The 25,175-nt window shown below is 44.6% G+C and overlaps 1 protein-coding gene across 3 annotated transcripts in view; it reads left to right on the top strand.

The window, feature by feature from the left end:
• The first annotated feature begins 1,161 nt into the window (after positions 1-1,161).
• Positions 1,162-25,175, top strand: part of si:dkey-40c11.2 (drebrin-like protein A) — a 33,046-nt gene continuing 9,032 nt past the window's right edge. The window contains exons 1-9 of one of the 3 annotated variants that reach the window (XM_030358880.1): positions 1,162-1,552; positions 18,734-18,789; positions 19,031-19,143; positions 19,736-19,810; positions 23,518-23,661; positions 23,744-23,821; positions 23,977-24,128; positions 24,336-24,390; positions 24,578-24,652. In XM_030358880.1, coding sequence (XP_030214740.1) covers positions 1,458-1,552; positions 18,734-18,789; positions 19,031-19,143; positions 19,736-19,810; positions 23,518-23,661; positions 23,744-23,821; positions 23,977-24,128; positions 24,336-24,390; positions 24,578-24,652 — 843 coding nt within the window. In that variant the 5' untranslated portion in view covers positions 1,162-1,457. The remainder of the gene's footprint in view (positions 1,553-18,733; positions 18,790-19,030; positions 19,144-19,735; positions 19,811-23,517; positions 23,662-23,743; positions 23,822-23,976; positions 24,129-24,335; positions 24,391-24,577; positions 24,653-25,175) is intronic. The other 2 variants (XM_030358881.1, XM_030358879.1) reach the window with 2 other exon arrangements.

Raw genomic sequence — 25,175 nt, 5'->3', positions numbered from 1 at the left:
TGTGTGTGTGTGTGTGTGTGTGTGTGTGTGTGTGTGTGTGTGTGTGTGTGTGTGTGTGTGTGTGTGTGTGTGTGTGTGTGTGTGTAATTGTGCATGTGTATTTTAGTTCATAAATGTATCCTAGAGTGTGTGTGTATAAGTTCATAATTATGGCAATGCGTGTGTGTGTGCGTGTGTGTGCGTACATTTTGGGTGGTAGGTCTGTGTGTGACTGTGTGTGCGAGCATGTATACTGTAATGTCTGTGTGCATGTGTGTGTGTGTGTGTGTGTGTGTGCGTGTGTCTGTTTAAGCGCGTGCAGTGTCAATAGTTACAATTATATACGTGTGTATGTGTGTGCGTGCACGTATTGCGGTGTGTATGTGTGTTTGAGTTCATAAATATGTCCATCATAGTGTGTGTGTGTGTGTGTGTGTGCAATTGTGCACGTGTGATGGTGAGTGTGTATTTGAGTTCATAAATGTATCCTAGTGTGTATAAGTTCATAAATATGGCCATGAGTGTGTGTGTGTGTGTGTGTGTGTGTGTGTGTGTGTGTGTGTGTGTGTGTGTGTGTGTGTGTGTGTGTGTGTTTACATGTTTGGTGGTAGGCCTATGTATGTGGTTCTGTGTGTGCGTGCATGTATACTGTAATGTTTGTGTGCGTGTGCGTGTGTGTCACAACACTGGGCAGCCGCTCACTGGGCCACTGCGGTTCTTAATCACTGAGAAAGAGCCTCCCTTATCTTAATTTTTTAGTTCCCATGAACTTGTCTCTGCTTGAGCTCCGGCCGGACTATACAATGCGTGCAATTCTGCTCTCTGACTTTATGAGCTAAGAATTATGACAAAGAGACGAGTATATAAACAGTGCAATTCAGACATCGTTTTCACCCATACGCTGTATGCGCAACGCCAAACATTCTAAACATTGTAACGTTGCTTCTTAACTAAAACATGAATATTATATTATTTGGAATAAGAACATTGAACATGTATAACTGAGCAGACATTTAACGTAAAGAAAGACGTAACCTCGCTCGCAACACAGTGAGTTTGCAGACTGTCATTACACGAAGTTATTCTGGTGCCCCAGCCGCTCGGAGAAGTTATTGTGCTTTTCTCTCCAGAATAGGGGGTGGGGCTCTTCGGTCAAAACTCTTCCATCTCTCTCCACTGTGTTCCCTGTTTCCATCCCAGACTCTCCTCCTCCCCGCGCAGAGCGTGCAGCGCCTGCATACATAGCTGGCGTCCCGTGGCAATTCCTCTCTATTTGGAACTTAAACTTTCAACTCTTTGCATGCTATTGCAAAACAGACCTGTGGTAGGCGTGGACTTGTGTGCGTCAGTTTGTATTTGTATTTATCTTGTTCTACGGGTGGCGGTCGGACTCTCCTGCGGACAGCCTCACCTTAAAACGGACTGGACCAGTGAAGATAGAACGCATCGGGAGTTAGTGTCTGGAAACTTTTGTCATCATGACCATGCAAGCAGCGGTCAACCTCGATACCTACAACCTTTCTCTGCTCACCGCCAAGGAGGATATTCTCAATCCCCGCTCGTCCACCAACTGGTAATTACTCTAATTATGGCATATAATGTGGACTTGTGGAAAAAATAAAAACATCGATATATATATTTTTTTTTTTTTACTAGTTAGATATAGACCTAAGTTTCGGGGGACAGAGCCGAACCGTCCCCCAGTGGAACTGGTCGATATATTTCACTTTAGAAACTGGAACTCGTGTTGTGTAACTGGAGCCTCTGTTTTAATTAATCTAACGAGGAAGGAAGGCCAGCGACACGCCATCTGGGGATTTCGTTTGCAGGTCTTCCGTGACTAAACGAAATACAGCCGGTGGAGGGGTCCTCATCTCTCACGATAGAAACTTTAGGAGAGCTTTCAGAGGTGGTTGCGTCTTGGCCCACCATGCGCCTTCATGACGCGTGCCAGGTGCCTGTCCACCTGTGGAACGGCGCGCAGAGCACCTGGGTGACAGCCGGTTAACTGCTCGCTGGCACGGCTCGGCTGCTGGTCTGAGAGATGGGCGGACTGCTGCCTAGATTGAACCTTTCAAGCTTGACATAGGAGTGTGTGATCTTCACTTTTTACTATTGACAAGTAGGCCTAGGCCAGACTAAATAGTGTAATACGAATGTATTCCCATGTGATGTGTTAAGATAGAGGCCAGATGGTTTGAAACAACACCGGTCATCACGATGGCGACATTCTCTAACAGCTCCTTTGAAAGAATCTCTCTCTCTCTCTCTCTCTCTCTCTCTCTCTCTCTCTCTCTCTCTCTCTCTCTCTCTCTCTCTCTCTCTCTCTCTCTCTCTCTCTCTCTCTCTCTCTCTCTCTCTCTCTCTCTCTCTCGTATATAAACCCAACTATGCTCTGAACACACTCCTTCCATACGACTCCTCCGTCCATGGCTGATTGACTGGTCTATCAACAAAGTGATGACAAATTACAAGTTATATCTGAACGAGCCGGGTCAAGGGGGACCTACATGATGGCTGCTTATCTGAAGATAAATGCCCCCCGCTCCCCCGCCCTTGCATTTCTAAACTGTTTGGAGTCCCGGGGGCGTGGAGTGCTGATTAGGTTTAGGAAAAAAATAAAGAGATATGCTGCAATTATGTTACCCATTTCAAAGAGCAATTATTGTGGAAATGCCTCCTATATGATCTTGGTCACTGTCAAATGACTATTTCATTGCATATATTGTTTGTTGCTGAAGCAATACCCACACACTAGATTTGTCTTTTACTGCGGTCACACATGAAAAGACACACACACACACACACACACACACACACAAATATGTACAAACGCACACACACACACAAATATGTACAAACGCACACACACACAAATATGTACAAACGCACACACACAAATATGTACAAATGCACACACACACACACACACACACACACACACACACACACACACACACACACACACACACACACACACACACACAAATATGTACAAACGCACACACACACAAATATGTACAAACACACACACACACACACACACACACACACACACACACACACACACACACACACACACACACACACACACACACACACTGAACAAGAGTTCACCCCATGTGAAATCTCCCAGCGACGATGCAAGGAGCTGTGACTAAACAGAGAGGTTGCAGGGCAAGATGATGTCATGGAGCACGCTGTTTCTGCAACAGCGTGGTCTTGAGTATGTGCGAGCCGAGTTTCACTCTATAGTAGAAGTTTACTCAAGACTGTTTATGTTTGCATGTGAATTACATATTGCCTTGCCTATATATGCAGAATCGATTTTCACCTGCAGTGTTTAGATTAAAAGTAAGTATCGGGGCTGGAGGGGGAGGGGGGAGGGTGTTGTGGGGGTATTTTGACGAGGGTGGAGAAGTATTTGTGGAATTGATCCCACACCGCCCATGTGCCCCCGGGGGTGTGTGTGTGCGTGCATTATCTAATGACCTTCCTTGTGTCGTGAATGGGAAACAGGCGCTTTGTTGGGGAGCCATGAAGAATAGCAGAGCGATCTCAATGCATTGCTCTCTCACAGCCCCTCTATTCACAGAGCTGCGGAGGTCTGTCCTCACTCTCCCAGACCTCTGAGGACTGGCTCTGCCTAAACACACAGTCGCACAAGGCGCGCGCATGCACGACCACATATGCACACAGATGTGTGTATCCTTAAAAGAGCTAGAGAGACAGAGAGAAAGAGACAGAGACAGAAAGCCAAAGAGTCTACAGCCTCAGAGAGAGAATTAATGGTCCCGAGAACATTAAACAATGCTGTCCAACAGGAAATACTTTTCATTCTATTCAGCAACAAAAGTCGTGAAGATCTCTGCCAAAAATGTCTTGCGTAAAAATCCCCATTTATGGAAAATTGCATGCAGGCCCTTTGCTTCTTGATTCCAAATCAACAATAGGTACAGTGTCCTGGGCTGGTATGACTAAAAGCTCACAAACTATTTCAACAGAGTAGGGATACACTCAAAACACTTTTTAATAGTCCTTAAATGCCAAGCAATAATCCTGTGGTTATTTATTCGAAGACAGGTCTGTTGATATTTGTAAGGTGAAAATAGAAAGAAAATGGAAAGAAACCCTTTGATGGCATTGTTTGGTTTCTAACAACATATGGGAATTTTGGAATTGAAATCAGTGTGTTGGAGCTGGTCCTCTATTCATTAGGAGTCGGTGTGGGCTGTTTGCAGACATCTGTGGTTCCCTGATTAATCCCCACACTGCCAAATACAGATTATTTTTTAAACAGCTTTTACAAACATACTCCTGACTCATTGATTCTGGAGAGACACTGACACATTTAAATAAATCTCAGACTGCGCGGGATAGTGTAGTATTCAACTATTCACCATTGGTCGTCAGGCTCACTAAGTCATGGGCACCAGCAGATTTCATAGAGATAACTTGTGTCTGCTCTTCCTGAAATTACAATCATTATTGTAATGTATTGCTCAATGTTGGAAATCTTGATAACCAAGACCTGAATGTCTGCTGCCTATAAGATAATATGACTTGGCATATTAAGCCAGCAAGCCAAGTTGTAGTATTTTCAATGCATCATGTACACACATCTTTGCCACAGTGATCATAGTCAGAACTCTCTTTCTTTCTCTCCCTTTTTCTCTCGCTAAAAAAACAACTTTGTTGTTGAAGTTGTTGAAGACATCAACCTCTATTGGGTTTTTATTTCGGGTCTACGTGGTTGGGATCTAAACGAGTAAATTCATATTCTCCGATTAAATTAATGGTTTCATCCGGATTGTAATGTCTTAGGCACAAGCAATTCATAAACATTGGTTAAATGTAAAAAAAAAAATGACAACCCAAAACAAACTAAGTACCAGTCAGCAGCCTGTCCGTTCGTTTAAAAATGCTCCCCCCCCCCCCCCCCCCATTATAATGATTGCCACATGTCTAATTGAAGATAAGTTGGGACTCTGAGTTTCCTATAAATATTGATTTCAGTGTTGTGTCAGCTTCAGAAGTCCCAAAGAATAATAATATTTACCTAAAAAATATCAAGCAAAGGGAAAATGCATAGTTTGTAGCTTAATTACTTTCTACCCCTTCTTGATAGTCATCAATCTAATTTGACTGGCTGTGGGAGATCAAGTTATCAACCTGCCTCATTCCTCTTAAATGAGCACCATTAATGTCTCAGTGTCACCTCTCTTGTTGCCATCAGGGCTTTTCAAAGCTCCTGTGAAAGAACGCAACTTGCACAGACAAATGATGTGGGCTTTTATTTCCACATTGCGTACAGGCCTGGGGCGTTTGCGTCGCGGCTCTGCCTGCCAGAGTCTCCGCAGCCTCATGCATGATTAAGAGTAACCCAAAAGGTTCCACGTTCTAGAGTTACAGCAAAACCGTTGGACGGAACACACCTGGGCGGTCGGGGGTGAGGGTGGGGGCGGGGTGAGGGTGTGTTTTGGTGTGTGAGAGTGTGTAGTCTCTGTCTACGGAGATGTGTGTGTTTTGGTGTGTGAGAGTGTGTAGTCTCTGTCAGGAGTCTACCCTCTGTCTTACCTTAAGTCGGGCATGGCCTCTCTCTCGCCTGTATGTTACTGTTTATAAATAATAATTCCAATAGTACTAATAAAAATGTTACATTCAACTCCTATAGCATTTCTCTAAGCACATCGATTTCTAGCATTAGTAGAGATATATAATAATAGTAGAGAGAATATAATTTCTCTGCGCAAATACACCAGACCATGGGAAGCCTTTCCAGTGGTCTAGATCTGAAAGTAGCTTCTTCCTAGCCTATTGGTTAGGGTTAGCCTATTGCGGTTTTGCTGATCATTAAAAACATATTTTTTCCCCTCTGCCGCTATTGTTGGCGAGGAAACAACGGAGACGACAAGCAAAGATAGAGTGACGGCTTCCTCACACTCTGCCTCTGGCACAGCACACTGGTGGGAAGGCTGGGCGTGTCTCCTTTGGTGCTGTGGGATAAGGCTTCAGAAAGCCAGGCACTGCTTTGTCACACAGATGAAGGATCACAAAGGCGTGTCTGATTGCCCTTTGATATATCCGTCAATGTCGGTGAGAAGTCAAAGGGACATTTAGACTGTATCACTGCTCCGTCTCTGTCTCCCTGTCTTTCTCTCTCTGTCTTCACCCAAGTATCTGGGTGGCAGTCGGTTTGCTATGATGACAACAGTGGGTAATGGCTGTTTTACAGTGTTCTATCTTTAGGGAGGAGTAATCTCTCAACGACCGCCTATCGCTCTTTTAAACGTTGTTCAGATTCACGTGGGTCTAATATGATGCTTCTGGGTAATAGCAGCCAACAGACATGATGAGACATGGCTGCCTCCCTCTTTGTTTGTCGTGCTTACTCCCCCTCTTTCTCGCTCTCTCTCTTTAGGTGGGTCTGAACATGTAAATTGTTTAGGAGTCCAAATGGATCCCAAATTAATTTGAGTTTAGGCTATAACTACCGGTATCATCGGAATGATAAAATGGTAAATAATGTTGACCTATCGAACAGTATTTACAATTTGGAATTGTTGCTTTCTGTGCTACGAGGTGTAGCCCGAATGAAAAAGCCTATGCCCAGGAAAGAAAGAGGTCAGACAGTATTTGTTTTTTTTATTAATTCAATTTTGTGTAGAGTTCGAGACAAAGATCCATGAAATCGTATAGTCAGCGTTTTCAATGTGTGACCTTTCAGCAAGCCCAGCTTTTGTTCATAACAATGTGCCAGAAGAGTTGACCTCTATCCAAATATCCTCTGCACATTGTTTCTGCTGGAATTCTGCCCTTTCATTGCCCAATGGCATTGAACACAATAAATAAGTGATTGTTTTCGCAAGTCCTCCAAGATGAAGACCATTAAACTCTCTTCCCCCTGGAAACTTTGACTCCGTCCCTGTTGTGCCAGAGACATTTCTCCATGCAAACGCTTCGAAAGGATGGAAATTGGCACGACGGGGAAGCCTTGTTCCGTTCTACATAACTACTTAACCCAGAGACAGCAAGATATTACACACAGGGCGTGTCCTGCAGCTGTCGAAAAACATCTGTAGCGCTGTGGTTATTCGAACAAGGAGAGGGGAGAAAATTTCGTCTGGTTATTATGCTGAGATTCTTGCATAGAAACACATGAACTCACACACACTAATGCAGAAAATACATGGTGTCTAAAGAAGTGAATAACACATATCCATATAATAGCGTACAATTTAGCCTCAAAGAAGTGCTAATGATTGAAATTATTGGAGAAAAGTATAGTTTAGAAGAGTGTGTCGAACACTGATGGGGTTGAATCCAATGGTAACATGGATTGTCCATGCTGGCACCTTATCCTGACCTGCTCCTGAATATCTCTGAAATGACTGAAATGTATCTGAGATGACTGTGGGACACTGTGGATGGGGACACTGTCTGCTAAATAGGACCAATCAAGTGACTGCTGGCTGGAGGTAGGCCTTCCTGTCCCGGGTGACAGAGTGCTGATGGCCGCTGATCATGCGGATAGGGTGACCCCGGGTTCGCTGTTGTTGTTGTTGCCGTGACAGCATGACATCACCTCCAGCAGCTACACCACACGGCAGGCTCACGCCTCGACCAAGAGGTGGAGCTGGTGGTGGGGGACGGTCACACACACACAGGCAGGCACACAAACACACACACACACACACACACACACGCACGCACGCATGCACGCACGCACGCACACACACACACACGCACACTCAGACACACACACACACACACACACACACACACACACACACACACACACACACACACACACACACACACACACACACACACACACACACACACACACACACACACAGTCTCAAAGGCTATACTTTAGGGTAATGGTTGCACTTTTGAGTGACATCAGCGGTGTCCATTTCTGTACTAAAAAATAAAAAAGGTTTTGATGTACGACATCAGGGGTTTCTGGACCACATCAACAAATCACTTACCTTATCTTGATAATGCTAACTTGTTCTAGGTTGTGACAAGAATCCTATTTTGAGTCATCTCAGAACTCAACTCTCTAACTGCTCTCAACGTCAACACCAGGATGTATGACTCCGTCCATATGAACTGACAAATAGATTTTATTGCTCCCATTTCAAATACCCTTTCTCTCTCTCTAGCTCTAGTCTCTGCACACACACACACACACACACACACACACACACACACACACACACACACACACACACACACACACACACACACACACACACACACACACACACACACACACACACACACACACAGGGAAACTGCCATCTTTAACACATTTTTTTGTTCCCCAGACCCCTAAAGTTTCCAGTATCATCAGCTGTATTTGCAAAGTATGTTGGGTGTTTTAGTCTGGCACATTGCACCATGGTAACAATGGCAGATAACGCTATCTCGGACAGTTCAATGTTTTACTGTTTAATCTTGCTGAAGTTGAGCACTGGTTTATTCAGTTCAGGCATGGGCCCTGTTCTCCTTTCTCTGTGTTCTGCTTTTTTTTTGCCTTGTTTGTTCATCACTAGTGGTGAGATTAAGCTGCAAGTTCAGACGGGGCGAGTGTGTGTTTGTGTGTGTGTTCGTGTTTGTGTGTGTATGTTGGGGGAGGGGGAAGCTCTCTGTAGCCCATGACAACCCCTTGGTGGGAAAGCGGAGATGGATGTTTGTGAAGACTTAATTGGAGGGAAGTGGGCGAGAAGGAGGGAGTGTGTGCTGCTGCTGATGATGATGAGGGACAAGAGGGGATGAAGAGGATAAGGGGCATTGGCTGAGAGAAAGGAAACACACTGTTGTGATGGAGAACAAGTTAACATCGAGTGACTAAATCAAATGTTGTTAAAGACGAAAGTGGGAACGTGGATAACAGGAAATGATACGTGGACAGGTGGTGTGGGGAAAGGAATACTAAAGAAAGCCAAATTAGCATTGTTTTGACACTTGGGAGTTTGTTGGGTTTATTTGATGGAACTGGCACAAGAGGGCGGGTCTTTTCTTCCCGCCCCATAAATGTGTTATTGGGAAGGGAGCTCATATCTCAAGTATGAATTTTTGTTTGTGTGTGTGTGTGTGTGTGTGTGTGTGTGTGTGTGTGTGTGTGTGTGTGTGTGTGTGTGTGTGTGTGTGTGTGTGTGTGTGTGTGTGTGTGTGTGTGTGTGTGTGTGTGTGCGTGCGTGTGCATTTAGCAGTGTAGGACAACATGCACAGGAAATGCCAGAGCATTCCCAGAGGGCCGCTACTTTAGAGGGGGCCCATTTGTCATCTCCGCTCCTCTCATTCCTTCTCCTCTCCTCGGATCTCCTCTCCACACTGCTCTCCTCTCCTCTCTTCACTACTCCTCTTCACCTGCTTTCCTCTCCTCCTCTCCTCCTTCCCTCTCCTCACTTATCCTCTCCACTCTTCTCCTCTCCCCTCTCCTCTCCTCTCCTCTCCTCTCCCCTCTCTTTCCTCTCTCCTCTCTTCTTCTCTCCTCTCCTCCCTCATCCTCTCCTCCCTTATCCTCTCCTCTCCCCTCTCCTCTCCCCTCTCTTTCCTCTCCTCTCCCCTCTCTTTCTCCTCCTCTCCCCACTCCTCCTCTCCTCTTCACCTGCTTTCCTCTCCTCCTCTCCTCCTTCCCTCTCCTCACTTATTCTCTCCACTCTTCTCCTCTCCCCTCTCTTTCCTCTCTCCTCTCTTCTTCTCTCCTCTCCTCCCTCATCCTCTCCTCCCTTATCCTCTCCCCTCTCCTCTCCCCTCTCTTTCTCCTCCTCTCCCCACTCCTCCTCTCCTCTTCAACTTTCCTCTCCTCTCACCTCCATACATATGTGTGTAGTATATATTACCAGGTGCAATCACTATAAATATGGCACCCTGTAGCCTTTTCCTTCCTCCCTTTCCTTAATTTCCGTATACTTTCTGGGTGATCTCCTAAAGTACGGTAACAATCCACCCCATGGCAGATCCTTTGTAATCCCCCCATAGGGACACCGCTAGACCCCCATAAACACATAGTCCCCTGGCCCCTTGGCATGCCTCTAAAACACACTGGCTGTCTCCCCCCATTGTGTGTGGCCCTGAAACCCTGTCCCCCTCCCTACACTATGGAATCTCCCACCCCCCACCCCCCTCCAATGTCTCCTTGTTTCTCCCCCAGTTTGAGCCCATGGAACAGTGTGGAGCTGTCATTTTTTTCCACCTCCTGAATGCATTCATCTTCACCATCTCAAAAAGTCCCCACTACGAGAACTACTCCAGGCACCTTTTCACTCCGTGTTGGGCCACTTTTATAACAACCCAAGACCATCCCCGTCACTGCTGAATACCGCCCCCCCCCTCCCCTCTGGTGGGAGCTGCAGACTGATCAGAAGCCAAAGTATTGTTTTACGGTTCCGTTTGGTCTTTTTGTTCCCTGCTGCACTTGGATCAAACGTGAGCATTATCGGAAGTATCGCATTTATTTATTTTTTTCACTACATGGGGGATTCATACTCCTAAGGAGTGAATTTAGGATTGCATTTTTCTAATTAAAGTACCATTGAGTTCTGCAAAGTTTTAATTTTGAGCGATCAAATCCAACTGGAACTACCATTTTGCTGTGTAAAACCTTACAAGCACAGCGGCACACACACGCACACACACTCACAGTCTAGACCATTTCCTTTCTTTTCACTGAAATAGCCCATTACCTTTTTAATGACTTGACATCGTATTTGTCATTCTGTTTAAAAACAACACTTACTCACTAACTGGTTGTTATTATTAGACACTATGGTACATTCGGAATGCTATAAACGGTCATTGCATGCTGTTAAATATTGCATACTTTTGTATGCCACAAAAAAACCACACACACGCACACACGCACACACGCACACACACACACACACACACACACACACACACACACACACACACACACAGAGGTAGTGTTATGTTACAAGGAGTGAAATGATTGGGACACGTTCAGTTCTGCTCACCCAGATGGAGACTGTGGTCATCTATGAAGCAGCCCATCCTTGTAACATGAGACTGACAGTTGTCCAGCCTGCGCACATCCTCATGGGCAGTAACACTTAAACTGACCGCCGGATGGTTCCTGCTGAACTAACGGTGCATCACTTTCTGCAAATGTTCAATAGTTGTCTTTTTAATCATAGTAAGGCTTATCCTGTCAAATTCTCTCTCTCACTCACTCACTCACTCACTCACTCACTCACTCACTCACTCACTCACTCACTCACTCACTCACTCACACACACACACACACACACACACACACACACACACACACACACACACACACACACACACACACACACACACACACCAGGTCCTTGGTACACATTTAATTATCCATTTGTTTACTTTGTCATTCTCTAATTATGTGTTTTTTTTTTCATCCCCATCCTCCTTTTCAATCATACATTCCAGACGCTGTTCCTCCTCCTCCTCCTCCTCCTCCTCCTCCTCCTCCTCCTCCTCCTCCTCCTCCTCCCTTCTGCTACTTGTTAACAGACACACCCACATCCACCCAACTATTCAAGCCTCATTGCGTTTGATTTATCCGGTTACAAATGGTGAAGTTATGTTGGTTATGTTGCCTCCAGTGACGTCCAATCTCTTTGTCATGTTGCTATCGGATCCGGCTACAGCCAGTAAAAGGCTGATTAGGAAATGGGAAACACCTGTGGTTTATTGACTGAGTCAATTAGCGCAGCAGAAACTTGCCAATGAAACGACTACCTCCAATGATATCATATTTCATATCTGTGTGATATGCAACAAAAAAAAACATTATCATAAATCTTGTCATTAATCATGAAATGAAAGAAATAATCGTATGTTGATGTTGCACTGAAACACGTCACAAAGCAGAGGAAAGCCTGTCTAGCATCATCCACTCCATGAACAATCCTGTGCCAAATGGTCGTCAGAGGCTTTGCTTCTGGAGTAAACCAATTATTACTTAACAAGTTAAGGCTTTATTGATTGATTGGTTTACTGACCCAAATTAAATATACTGGCTCTGTGTTTGAGTGTGTGTGTGTGTGTGTGTGTGTGTGTGTGTGTGTGTGTGTGTGTGTGTGTGTGTGTGTGTGTGTGTGTGTGTGTGTGTTTGTGTGCAGTGTGCACACACACACACGTTGCTTACTTATGTCAGCCGACCTCTGTGTCCAGTAGGGCCAGTTCCGGTCCAACCTTCACTAAGTTTGTGTTTGGTCAGTATAAACATGTCAATGAGGACTTGGCAGGGCTCTCTATTAGGCCTAGCACCGGCATCACGCCAACACTACAGCAAGGGGACTCTGCCAAAGGTTTACTGAAGGTATTACCGTAAGCCAGCTCTTCCACCATTTCTCCACCACAGTCCCTGTAGAACATATTGGGTCTTCGGACAACGCTTCCTAGCCATGCGCTTTGTACCATGAGCTTATGGGTTAAGATGAGATCACATTTTCGTGTTTATTTACCTTGATCTACCGTTTTTTGGGAGATTCAGAGATTGAGTGATTGGAAGATAAATTATAAATAGTGTTAATAAACTTGTGTGTCCTTAAAAATGGTTTTCATATAACATGCAGTAGCTTCCAAAGTAGGATGGGTCTGGAACAGTCCTTTGCTCTCCTGGGATTAGACAGGTATGAGTGATTTTACTGTGGTCATGACAACAAAACAAGCCTTCTATTAACTCATTGCTCCATGTGCTGTGTTAAAGAGCCCCACTATTCTCCCTGTTGATATTCTACTGATCACTATATTCTCTTAATAATAGGTCATATAAGCCAGAATCGATGAAGGTAACAGTGCTTAGATCATTTAATCATATATTTCCATTGGCAGTTGAAATGCGTGTCAAATGTAATGAGTGTAAAACGAAAAGACAGCCGTTTCCACGTTTCATCCTCCTATTGATTTATTTAATTTGAGGATTGGGACTTTTCAGAAGTTCAAAGAGGAGTAATTGTTGCATTTGGTTATGTGAACACAGGTGTGTTAAAACAGGTGCATTCCTTTGTGTGAGAGAGAACGAGAGAGAGAGAGTGTGAACAGGTGTGGTTCTTTGTCATAATGCTTCAAAAGAAAGAAGGACTGAGTCAGGTGCATAAGTACACATAAGTAAAGTTGCAGACATGCACAAAATTGTATTAGTCATTCAAATTATTTGACCTAACAAGCATTGATAATCTACCCTGCTTAAGCTCTCATCTGTGTTGTCTTGGTACACAATGGTTAGTAGCTGTCTTCTTGGAAACCCCTTTGGATTTCAAATGTGTTGTCGTGTTGGCAGGTCTGCAGATTAACTCATATTCCATAATAAGAATTGTATAATATTTAGGGAGAGTTTCAGGGTATCTCCTCTCAATCGATTGACAAAGTTTTCTTGCAACAATGGTCTACTTATGGACCATGAACCCCGACTACACCATGACCATGAACGCTATTACCACTCACTCTGTCCCTGTTTCCTTCTTGCTATCACTCTCCATCAGCACATCTCTAACGTGCAGGTCTGCTCCCGGTTCTCTGCTCAGCGCAGAAAGGTTTTCATGTAAACAAAGCCTACATCCCCTTCACATCCACCCCTCATCACCTACTTAGGGAGCGACACAAAGGAAGAAGCGGTTCGACTGTTTGGGCGACCGGCGGTGATCTTTGGTTGGATATGGGAACCTGCTGCCTCTTACTGAGAAGGTTTCAGGCTCCCGCCAAACCAATGTGTCCATATTTTAGGTTCTCAAAGTTTGAACTCAAGCGACGGGTAAATAGGGGGAATGGTGTTTTTAAGTAGGTTCACACCATCGGCCGATGGGAAGATAAAACGATGACCAGTCATAGCAAAAGCCCAAGCAAAGAGAAAGAGAGTCAGACGTAGAGAGGGAGGGCAGGGTTCTGTCTGGGGAGATCTTTGTTCTGTGCCTGTGGAGTGATCAGTCCAGTCTCACCATATATTCCGGTGTACATTTCCCAGGCGTCATCCATCTTCCGATCTCACTCTCTGTGTGTGTGTGCGTGTGCACATTTTATCTGCAGCATGTGTTTAAATCTCTTTGTCCTCCCCCGCTGGCAACAAATGACTAAATGACTAAATCCCGTACCTATGGCCCGCAAGGTGTTTCTGTCAAGAAGACAGACTGGGTAGGTAGAGAGAGTACATCCAGACCCAGTGTAGTTGACTAATGGGAAACAGAAAGGTGAGATATCGCTTGTGTGCGTGAAAGGTTGAGGAAACCTTTATATATATATGAATGTTTTTATACATGTTTCCTGAGACAGGTGCCTAAGTGAACTCAAATGTGGACATGCAGAAAAAGTTACGTTACTAAGTTACTATACGAGGACACACTAACAATGCCCACACTAACAATATTCTCTGTGTTGTTTAGGTACATGCTGGTGAACAGCTGTCGTATTGGCAACCCCTTTGGATTTCCTGTGTTGTCATGTGTGACGGTTAACTAATTTTTACTAAAGTTTTGTTGAATATGGACAGCAGCACACATAGATCTCTTCATGTTTGAAGAAAAAAAGTGTTCATATATTAAAGTTCATAAAGGCATGAAGGGATATCACCTCTGCATTCCTCTTTGGCTGGAACTAAAAGGATGGGAGCCATGGATTGTATCTATAAGAATAAAAATTAAATATATAAAATTGGCCTGTGCAGTAAAACGGTGTAACACGTCAAGGTGAGACTTCAAAGACAAATGAATCCACTGCACAGGGGGAGGCTAAGCAAGATCCTTATCATCTGGGGGGGGGGGGGGGGGAGAGAGAGAGAGAGAGAGAGAGAGAGAGAGAGAGAGAGAGAGAGAGAGAGAGAGAGAGAGAGAGAGAGAGAGAGAGAGAGTCTCTGTTTACATTTATCATAGGAAAGGTTCTTGGCTTCAGGTGTCCTCTAAAGTAAACCCACCCTGCTGTTATTGGCTTGGTCCTGTCTGTGCAATGCACTTGAATTACCCTGTGTGTTCTATCTATGTATACAGAATCAATGTGTGTGTGGTGTACACACACACACACACACACACACACACACACACAGTATCTGCGTGTGTATTTGATTGAAAGATATTGCAGGACCAATGTTTCAGGCCTTGATGTCTGTTTTTCTCTCTGCATGGGGTTTCTCTTCTCTGCCCTTCTCTTTCCCCTTGTCTTTATTCCACTATTCTTTCTTTGTTAAGGCTTAAACATACAAGGACCACATGTACAAACTGCACACTTAAAGCACATTCACTTTTATCCCGCTCGTACGTTGGTCAATGAACCTTCCTAACCGCAGTCAGAGCTGAAAACCATTGTGGAGTGCAAGGCGTATATTTATTCTGCTTCCGCCTACCGTTTTAAATGCGTGTTGTTGATCAGTTTAAGTCATCTGGATGAGATTGGATGGGATTTAATGTGCCTTCTATTTGAAAGCAAAAGTTCTGCTGCTGCTTGCCCTCTTCGCTTGAGCATTGGTGTTTGGAGCACTTCACTCATCTTTCTCCCCTCCCCTCCCCTCTCCTTCCATCTGCTCTCTCCTCCTTTCCTCTCCTCTCCTCTTCCCTCCCCTCATCTCCTCCCCCTCCCCTCTCCTCCTCGACTCCCTGGCCCGGTTGGAAGGTGGCCTGTAGAGAGACAAGGAGTCTGTTTTCCTCATCAGTGCATACCACAGGAAAGCTACATGTGTGAAGGAGAACAGCTCTTTCTGCCCTCCCCTTTCTGTCCTCTGACTCACCCACAACAACGTTTAAATACCCTACTTTTCTTTTTATATGATTTGTAATTCCCAGAAAACGTTCAAGCTCATGGCTTCTCACTTTGTTTTTACCATTCAGATTTTGTGGTATTCTCTTGTTGGTAACAACAAAATTAACAACAACAGCAACAGCACTGCAATCTATTCCCTATTTTAAAGGTGATATTGCACACAGATGTGATACCTTCAGCAAGAGTTGAGTAGTATGTTTGTCATACTGGCCCAACGTATTACTCCCATCTAAAAAATAACATCATACATTTATCCTTGTGCTCATTCTTTCGTTGGATGGCCATTCATGCTTTATCTTGCACGTGATGACGTTTTCTTATCTTGAAAAGTATATTCAGGCGTTCAGGCTGAATCATGGACACAATATCATCTAATTACATCATGCAAACCCACTTCCTATGATGCTATCTGTGGAACAAAGAGGCCAAACAGCTCCAGCCGTGGGCTGCCCAGCCCGTGGAGGTGGAGAATATGCGCATGCAATTAAGCCTCCTTCAGTGGCCCTGCGACCTTTGACCCTGACCTTCAGGAATGCCACCAGGACTAATCACAGTATAACATAAGCTCCTTCCTCAGGTCCGGATATGGGCTCCACTGATGCCAGCAGACTATGTGGTGTGAATGATCAGGAGGAGAGAACTCAGAATCATGCTACTACTGCATGTGGCTAGGTATCGGAATGGCATGTAGCTATGGTTCAAAATAACAGTCGTGTTACCGTGTATGGTGGTCATGATCAACACACGGATGGTAGTACACTATAGTCGGCTTGACAGACTCACATATGTATATGATATGGTAAATGGACTGCATTTATATAGCGCTTTTACCCAAGGTGCTTTACTATATTGCCTAACATTCTCCCAGTCATTCACCCATGGAAGTGACAGCAATGCAAGGCGACAGCCAGCTCGTCGGGAGCAGTTAGAGTTAGGTGCCTTGCTTAGGGACAGATTGACAATCCGGGGATCGAACTAGCACCCTTTCGGTTACCAGCAAACCATGCAGCTCTACCTCCTGAGCTACTCCCGCCCCATCATAAAGACACACACTCATACACTGCCAGTCTTTATGTTCCTGCACTGTTAATACAGCATGCTCATTGTGCCCCTGCTTATGTGTGTTAGTGTATGTGTGTGGATCTCGCACACACACACACACTCTCAGGCACGCCTGGATGCAGACACACAGACACACACACATCTAGATGCGTATCCCCCCTCCCACTAGCCAACGCAGACACACTGGGACTGATTTATGTTGCTCTCTGGCCTTTAGACAGACAGAGCGTAATTGTAGAACAAATAATAACAGAGTGATTCAGAAAGGCTATTCAGACGTGCTGTCAGCCTTTGTTCATGGTTGCACGTGTTTGTATAGATGCCTTTGAGAGGTCATTGCCCTTGCAAATGTTATTTAGTAGGAAAAATCTTCCCTCTTTCTCTCCCCCTCTCTCTCTCCTTCTTTCTTTCCCTCTGTTCCTCACTCTCTCCCTCTCAGTCATCTGATGATGGCGTGTCAGTACAGTGGTACAGACATGCATGGAGAATGTGCTTCAGTGTAGGAACACATGCACTCAGATGAAAGCACAGACAGCTCACCTTTGGCCCGTTGTAATAGGGACTCATGACCTTCTGCGCTGATGCTTTGTTCCAGATGTTGTCGACACAGCCCTGACTGCTCTTCAGAGAGGAACTCAATCACGATTCAAGCCAAAAGAGCAGTCGAGAGGTGACAATGTTACCTTCTCTAGGTCACTTGCAGACAGGATTCAACCCCAACTGCTTGGAAATTAGGATTGAATAAGGATCACGTTGGCTGTCTGCTCCGTGTGTTGCATTGCTTGCTGGTAAATGCTCAACGCTGATCAGGGGAAGAAAGTAGAACAAAGATGTTACGTTCACGTTTTTTTTTTATTGGGTTTCTCAACACATAACCTTTCAGATGGGAGTCCAAAGGTTCAGGACTTGAAATCCCTATCTGCCCACGAATGACCTGTAAAAAAAGAATCATTGTTTATAGCTTTGAATTACAGCATCTCCTAAATAGCTCAATAGTTATAGTAGACATTGCATTACAGGGCATAGGTGGGTCTTTGCTTGACAATGCTCAATAGCATTCATTCATCCAATTTACTTTCTTCTTTTTTTATCTAAAATAACCCTTGAAAATGCAGCTCTTGACAGCCGTGGTGTTGTTGCACGGTTGCTATGTTACAAAGCCTGATTGACTCTGAAGAGCAGGGGGGACAGGTTTCTTCCTGTCACATGTCGGAAACGGTAGCGCAGAACAGCCCTGACTGAACACTCAGGTGCGAGCCCACGGACCGCGAGGCTAACACCATGAATGGGCCTTACTGTGTCTCCCTGCCCCGCGGACGTACAAGGGTTGAAGGACAGAGAGCGAGAGCGAGAGAGAGAGAGAGAGAGAGAGAGAGAGAGAGAGAGAGAGAGAGAGAGAGAGAGAGAGAGAGAGAGAGAGAGAGAGAGAGAGAGAGAGAGAGATTAATGGAAGAACAAGAGAGAAAGAGAAGGAGCAAATGAAATGAGGGCATGCGTCAAAAATGAAGAGACATTTTTTCCTGAATAATTAAGACTGCTTTGTATGGACAAAGTGTGTGTGTGTGTGTGGATATGATGCAGAGACCACGTGTAATTGAAGAACAAACACGTATATGCAAATGTATGTGAGACACACAAATGTTTGTGTGGGGGGAGGTTTGCACATGTGTCTGTGGTTTTCTGTGTTTGTGCATGTGCGTGCATCTTTATGTGGGTAATTATGATCACAATGATTGAAGTAACACATGGTGAATGAGGCTGTCAACCTGCTGGGGACTTTTCCATAAAGATACAGTATGTTACAATTTATATTGTTGTTGTTTTAGATTCACAGTGAGCAAAGCTTATCCAGGCTCCCCACACACACAACTTCTCCTGTGCTCTTTTTTGTTGAGTGACGTCGGCTCATCTGCCTCTCTGTCCACAGGGCTTTGTTCACATATGAAGGAATCAGCAACAAGCTCAAACTGGCAGACTCTGGAGGTAAGATAGCTCAGAACATAACACAGGAATCGTGTTCCTCATAAGCAAGTTTAGACGCAGACTATCTGGAAGTGGAGACACAAATAATAAATCACTTTCACTTTGATCTGAGTTTTATTGATCTGTCTCCTAATGAATATTGAATATGGTTTCAGTATATTTCAGTTTTCCTTTTTATTTTGATACCATCTTCTGCCCTGCCCTTCCTATATATACCCCTGTGGCTCTCTGATCGCTCCAGCGGGTGGTGTGGCAGAGCTGGCAGGAAAGTTTCACATGGCCAAGCCCCAGTATGGTCTCTGCAGAATCGGGACGGCGGAGACAGGAGGCCCGTGCATCGCTATGATCAGCTGGGTGAGTTCAAGCAATAGGGACCACCCACATTAACCACGTGCTCATCAGACTTCAAGTCAATCAATCAATATTGATTCATACTTAAAACTTTTAAACTATTGTGAAATATCAGTACACGCTCAAAGAAAACACTAAAAGGATAAGAAATATGTTAATAATACCAAAAGGATGAAACTATCACACTCATACATGGTTGAAGATTGTGGCCAATTCACATAAGCAAACCTGCTTATTGAAGTATGCAAACAAATCTATGGCCTTGCATATGGATTAATGCATTCTTCCTGCAGCTCTGAAATAATGTGTTTTAAATGTTGTCGAGTGTGTGTGGATGATGGCTGGTTTAAGCAGCCTCACCTGTCCAGAGTCTGATTGGACTCTGGGTCATGTTGAGGCTGCACACCTGTTGCACATGTTGAGCCAGCCATCGCCACACACACTTTTAGATTTGGTATAGATTGGAATAGTTATTGACATTTTTTGAAAGTTATTGTATCTTTACTTTACTTTTCAGCAGTACTACGGTACTGCTGAAAAAGAGGCTATGGAATATGTGTGAAGGGGTCTGATGGGGCTCTGTGTGTGTCTGTAGATGGGACAAAATGTGGATGAATACCGCAGGACGGAATGTTCCAACCACATGGCCGCCATCAGGAACTTCTTCAAGGTAGGTTCGATATTCAGCCGCCGACTCACTGTTTGGTCATATAGCCCTGAGTTACTCACCTTGGGGTTGTGATGAAACCATCTCCACGGCAACGGATAACACAGAATAACACAGTTAGGTTCAGCGAATGGGGATGGAAACTTGCACACACGCACAATCCCTCAAGTGTATGCCGTATAGACTTGGTACCCCCAGCCCGTTCTGCCGGCGATTTGAATTCGCCTTGCAGAATGGTCTGGAGGAGAGCAATACATTTCTTTCTGCTTCTGATATGTTTTTGCGGGAGCCAATCACCAAGCTGGCTTCTCCCCCTGGCACACTATTGGCTGGTTCAACACAATGACGACAGGTCAGCGACGGCAAGCAGCCAATTGTGTACACAGTCGGTGGAACTAGGCACGTTGATCATCCCTCTTGTGCAGCAGAAAATGACAGCAGCCTCCCTAGACCAACGTGCAATCTACCATTGAGCTTGGTCTGGCAATAGCCAGGCTGTATGCCGTAGCTACTACACGCCACCTGGCTGCTCCCATTTCCATTCCTTCTCATCGATCCGTATTTTTCACGACACTTCCAATTCCGACTTAAAGAGGGACACACACAGAACGAAAACACTATATTTACACACGGAAGTTTACCTTGCATTGTCTCCAGAGTGTTTCCTGTCCTGCTCTGCGCTTCCTGTTGTGTCGGTTGTGTCAGTGTGCGGTTATTCTCGTCCGCCGTGCTTTCATCCCGACAGTGGGGCTGAGGAGGACTGGGCTCTGGTGGAAGCGCCATTGTGTCTTTTGCGTTGCCCCCGGTGACAGACGAATCCCCAATTCAGAGCTGCCACACTCGTTGTGACAGCCGCGGCGGGAAGTGGGAGAAAGAAACGATTCCGGGGAAATGTTGGCAATGGAGTGAAATGGAAACAATCAAACACAACACGAAGCCTCAAAAAATGTGCGTTTCATGTTTTGTTAGTAGATGTGTGAATCGAGCTCAAGCTGTGAGAGTAGCAGTAAAACGCGATTGACGTCAAGGCGCTTGTTGGCTGCCTCTGATTTAGCATTCACTTCATATTTAACCTGGGGTTGGTTCAGGGGTTAAGCTTAACCTTCGGGTCAACCTCCATGGTTGACCCGTTTCCATATAAAGGCAAAACCCCAGGCGGTGGAGCACTCTGGAGAGAGCGGAGTGGTTTTGGGACCTGGACTGTGACAGACTGCACTCTGGAATCTGGTGTCTTCCCATGCATTTTTTAATATGTACAAGAAAAAAACTAAAGCCATCAATAGGACTTGAGACGAAACTATGCATTTCGTGTGTGTGTGTGTGTGTGTGTGTGTGTGTGTGTGTGTGTGTGTGTGTGTGTGTGTGTGTGTGTGTGTGTGTGTGTTAAATATATTAATGTCAGAATTAATTTTTGTTTTGGTTGGTTGGTTCACAATAGGCTGATAACAGAAACACACACACACACACACACACACAACTTGACTATTCTTGTCTTTTATTAGCTGAGGCTGATTCAAATTGATAGAACACACATTCCCCCGTGCAGACATCACGGCCGCAGCATGTGTTGAGCATTAGCGGGACTGTGTAACCCCATGGTTATGCTGACTGGAAGATCCTCTCCTCATCCTGTGAAGTTCGGGCCGCCTCTCAGACACAAACGTGTCGGCGATAAAGCGTTCTGAGCACTTGGCACTTAACCCACCGTTATCGTTCTGTTTCAAAGTTATTTTCAGACATCAAGGAATGCCGGTGAAATAGGATGCGAGGCGATGTGTCATACCCCTGTCTGCAAACACCATCTGGTAGCAATGAAAATAAATCGCTTACTGTTCCCCAGATAAGATTTGATTCCAGAAATCGCCTTTCAAAACCAGCAGCCAGTCAGAGCAGGAATCGTGTTTACCTCTCGCATTTAGGAATCTCCCCAAATATGTTCTGTTTGTTACATGTGTATGTATGTTGATAAATCAACCAACGTTTCTTCTCACAGCATCCTTTACATGATACCGTCAGATAACATTGTTCATGCTTACTTCTGTTTTGGGAGTTTATAGTAGCAGTCGACGAATAGTCTCTAGCACCCTTTCCAAATTAAATAGAAAACCATCATTCTAGCATATTCACAGCGACTACATCACAGAGGAACCAGAGAATAAAGTCCTAGATGGCCCAGAGTGGATATTTAAACTATTCTGTCAGTAGTGGGAGAACCTACACAACATTGTTGAAGGTTCATAGAACTTTCAGAACACAGAATTCACATTATTCATATTTCGGGGAAGAGCAGGATAACAGCGTGGGGAGTTTGTGGCTTTAGGCCGCTCTTGTGTTGCCTTATGAAGACAGGAGATCACCCAACAAAATATTATACTATTAATATTCTCAGAAAAATACAAGTTCTCGTACGAGGGATCAGCATGGAATGTTTTTAATAAAAGGACAACCCCCTGTGTGAGGGGAACTTTTGGTATTTTATTTTTAACCCTAACCATAACCCCTTTTTCTGAGTTTGTTTGTCCATTCTTCTTTCTTTCTACTTTCTTCCATCCATCCATCCCTCCTACAACACAAGTCTCAGCTGGTAGTGAGTGCGTTGTGTCAAAACTAGCTCCCAGCTCTTTGTACTTGTGTGTGTGTGATGCTTTGGATGTGAATCTGGATTTGCGTCTGTGTGTCAGTGTGATTGATCTGATATATCTCCACTAAGATGCGGTCGCTTTAGGCCACTGAAGGACAAAGAAGAAACATATCAAGGATCTGTCATTGTTTATATAAGTTCTGAATCACTCAGTCAACCGGAGCCATCGGTTACAAACGCACCTTTGTTTGTTGATCTCAGAGCCTGGCAACCGACCGATGAATGAGCCGCTTGAGTTTATAGTGTTGGATTAAATTCACACAAATGAAAACCTAGCATAAAAACCCTCCATGGTCGAGAAGGTGCCTCACTTTCGACACTCGGTGAGTGATCATGAGGACAGAGCAGGGTTAAGGTGAGGTCACACGACAGACCAATGAACAGGCATTAACAACCGCTTAACCACGCCTACCACCACCACCACCACCATCCACTGGGCAGCTCCTCCTGTCAGGGCAGTCCCCCACATCCTTATTAGCAAAACATGAATCGAACGACGTTGGATGGAAAAATAAAAATAAATAAAGAAGGAAGAAATCGAAGAAAGTAGGAGAAGTTGGGGAGACAAATGGGAGGAGAGGGGAGAACGGACTGGAGAGTACAGTATTTATTTTATCTCCAGGATGTATGACTTGCAGATGGAACCGTGTGGAAGGAAAACGTGGACGTTTTTGACGAATGCACCTGAACACGTTTGAAGCGGGTTAAACAGTCCTGCTTTCTGGGTCAGCCGTTACTTTCAGAACAGCCCGGGCCTCTCCACATTTCGCTGTGCTCACTCAGTCTCCTCCTGTGATGGTGTCTTAGTTTGCTCCTATGCTTTTGTTTACAGTGCCTTCAGGTTCAACACACAGTGGGTGATGCCCCAATGAAATCAACACTGTATGCCTCACAATAAACGAAAGAAAGATAGAACATAAAGAGAAACAAACCATCCATTCCTCCATATAAAACAGATGTGCTCATAAACCAAATACATTTGTGTATGCAGAGATAGAGACACACTCTTCTTCTCTCAAGTCAGGATTTAAGCAATGTCTCACAGCTCCCAATGTTCTTCTGTTCCTAGGAGTCCCATGTGTTTATCAGTGCAGAGAAGGTGGACGATGTCACAGAGGAGTTGATCGCAGCCGAGCACAGTAAAGTTCAAGCGCGAGCGCCCATGGAGCGAGTCAGAAGGAGCTCCCGGTCTGCAGAGAAAGAAGAGACAGTGGTGGGTTTCTTGCAATGTCATTTTTGTCCATTAGGGGGAGACAGAGGACCATAGTAAAATCACACATTTTTGTTTTTTTCAGGGCACCAACTACAGAAAAACAAACGCTGCTATGGAGATGAGGAGAATCAACAGAGACTCCTTCTGGGCATGTGCAGAGGTGAAAGGAAACTCCTAATATGTACTCAACAATTGGAATCATTGAAATGTGATCCGGCAGGAAGGATGCTACCCATTGAGGTCCGCAAACTACTGACTACCGGTTTGAAGTAGTCACATTTTTTCCCCCCTCTTTTCTCGGACCGTTTGTCTCAGCGCGAGGAGGAGCAGCGAAAGGAGGAGGAGAGGAGGCGTATGTTGGAGGACAGAAGGCGTCTAGAGAGGGAAAGAGTTCAGAACGAACGCAGGGAAGCCGATGAGAGAGATAGGAAGATGAACGAAAAGCTCCAGATGATTGAAGAGCAGAGGTTTGAAAAGCTACTGAGTTGCCATGAGTTCATACTCTTGTTCATTTAGCACCCTCTACTGGCTGCCCTGTGTAATACTTTAAGTGAGCGCCATAAAAAGGTCAGCAAAAATAACAAAAGGTGACGAATCAAAGAGTAAATCCACTGCAATTATAACACTTAATTTATTGATAAACATTACCAATTTTTGAAATGTTTAATTCTCAGGAGAAAAGAGGCACAGAAAGAAGAAGAGTTACGCGGGCATGAGAAATCAAGATGGGTGAGTTCATAGTTTAGATTCCCTAGACAATGTGGTTGATATGTATGTTTTCTTGTGTGTGTGTGTGTCTGTGTCTGTTTGTGCGTGTGCGTGTGTGCGGGTTTATGTGAAGACATGAGAAACTCTGTAGGTGTACCCCTAGGCCATTAGTTGTGCGTACGTTGAGTGTGTGGTCCCCTGCTGGCAGGTGCAGCAGCAGAGGGAGCATGAGGACAACATGAGGGCCCGTTTGAAGAGGAGTGAGTCCATAGAGATGGCAGCGGTACGTCCTCATTATGACAGCGCTGTCCAATGTGCTTTCACTAAAGCCCCTTTTTCTCCTTGTCACATGTCCTCTGATTGTAAAAAGAGTGAACTTGTTTTTATGATTTGATTGAAATTATTTTATTAGGATAACCCCTTGAGATGTACCATCTCATTTTCGAGGGTTCCTGAACAAAATGCCAAAAACATTACACACATACAAACAAGACAGACAACTAAAGACACAAAGAGCATACAATTAATACATAATACATAACAGGGAATAATGATTGTTACTGTAGTGTCAGTGAAAATGGGTGTTTCAGTAAAATTATAAGAATGAGAAATCAGATGAAAAAGAAAATAATGATTTCAGAGTGATTGTTTTCCTTGTTGGCTCAATGAAATGGTATCGCTAATAGACACAAGACAAAGCTGCCAGCAATTATTGGGCAAAATACCAAAAAAGTAAAGTGAATGATTGCTGTGAAGAGGATTACATTAAACATAATGAGGTAGCCTGACATCGTCAGTAGGGCTGA

Source organism: Gadus morhua, chromosome 6, assembly GCF_902167405.1.
Source record: "Gadus morhua chromosome 6, gadMor3.0, whole genome shotgun sequence".
Lineage (NCBI taxonomy): Eukaryota > Metazoa > Chordata > Actinopteri > Gadiformes > Gadidae > Gadus > Gadus morhua.
Note: the sequence above shows the minus strand (reverse complement) of the source record. Positions and strands in the feature narration are given on the sequence as shown.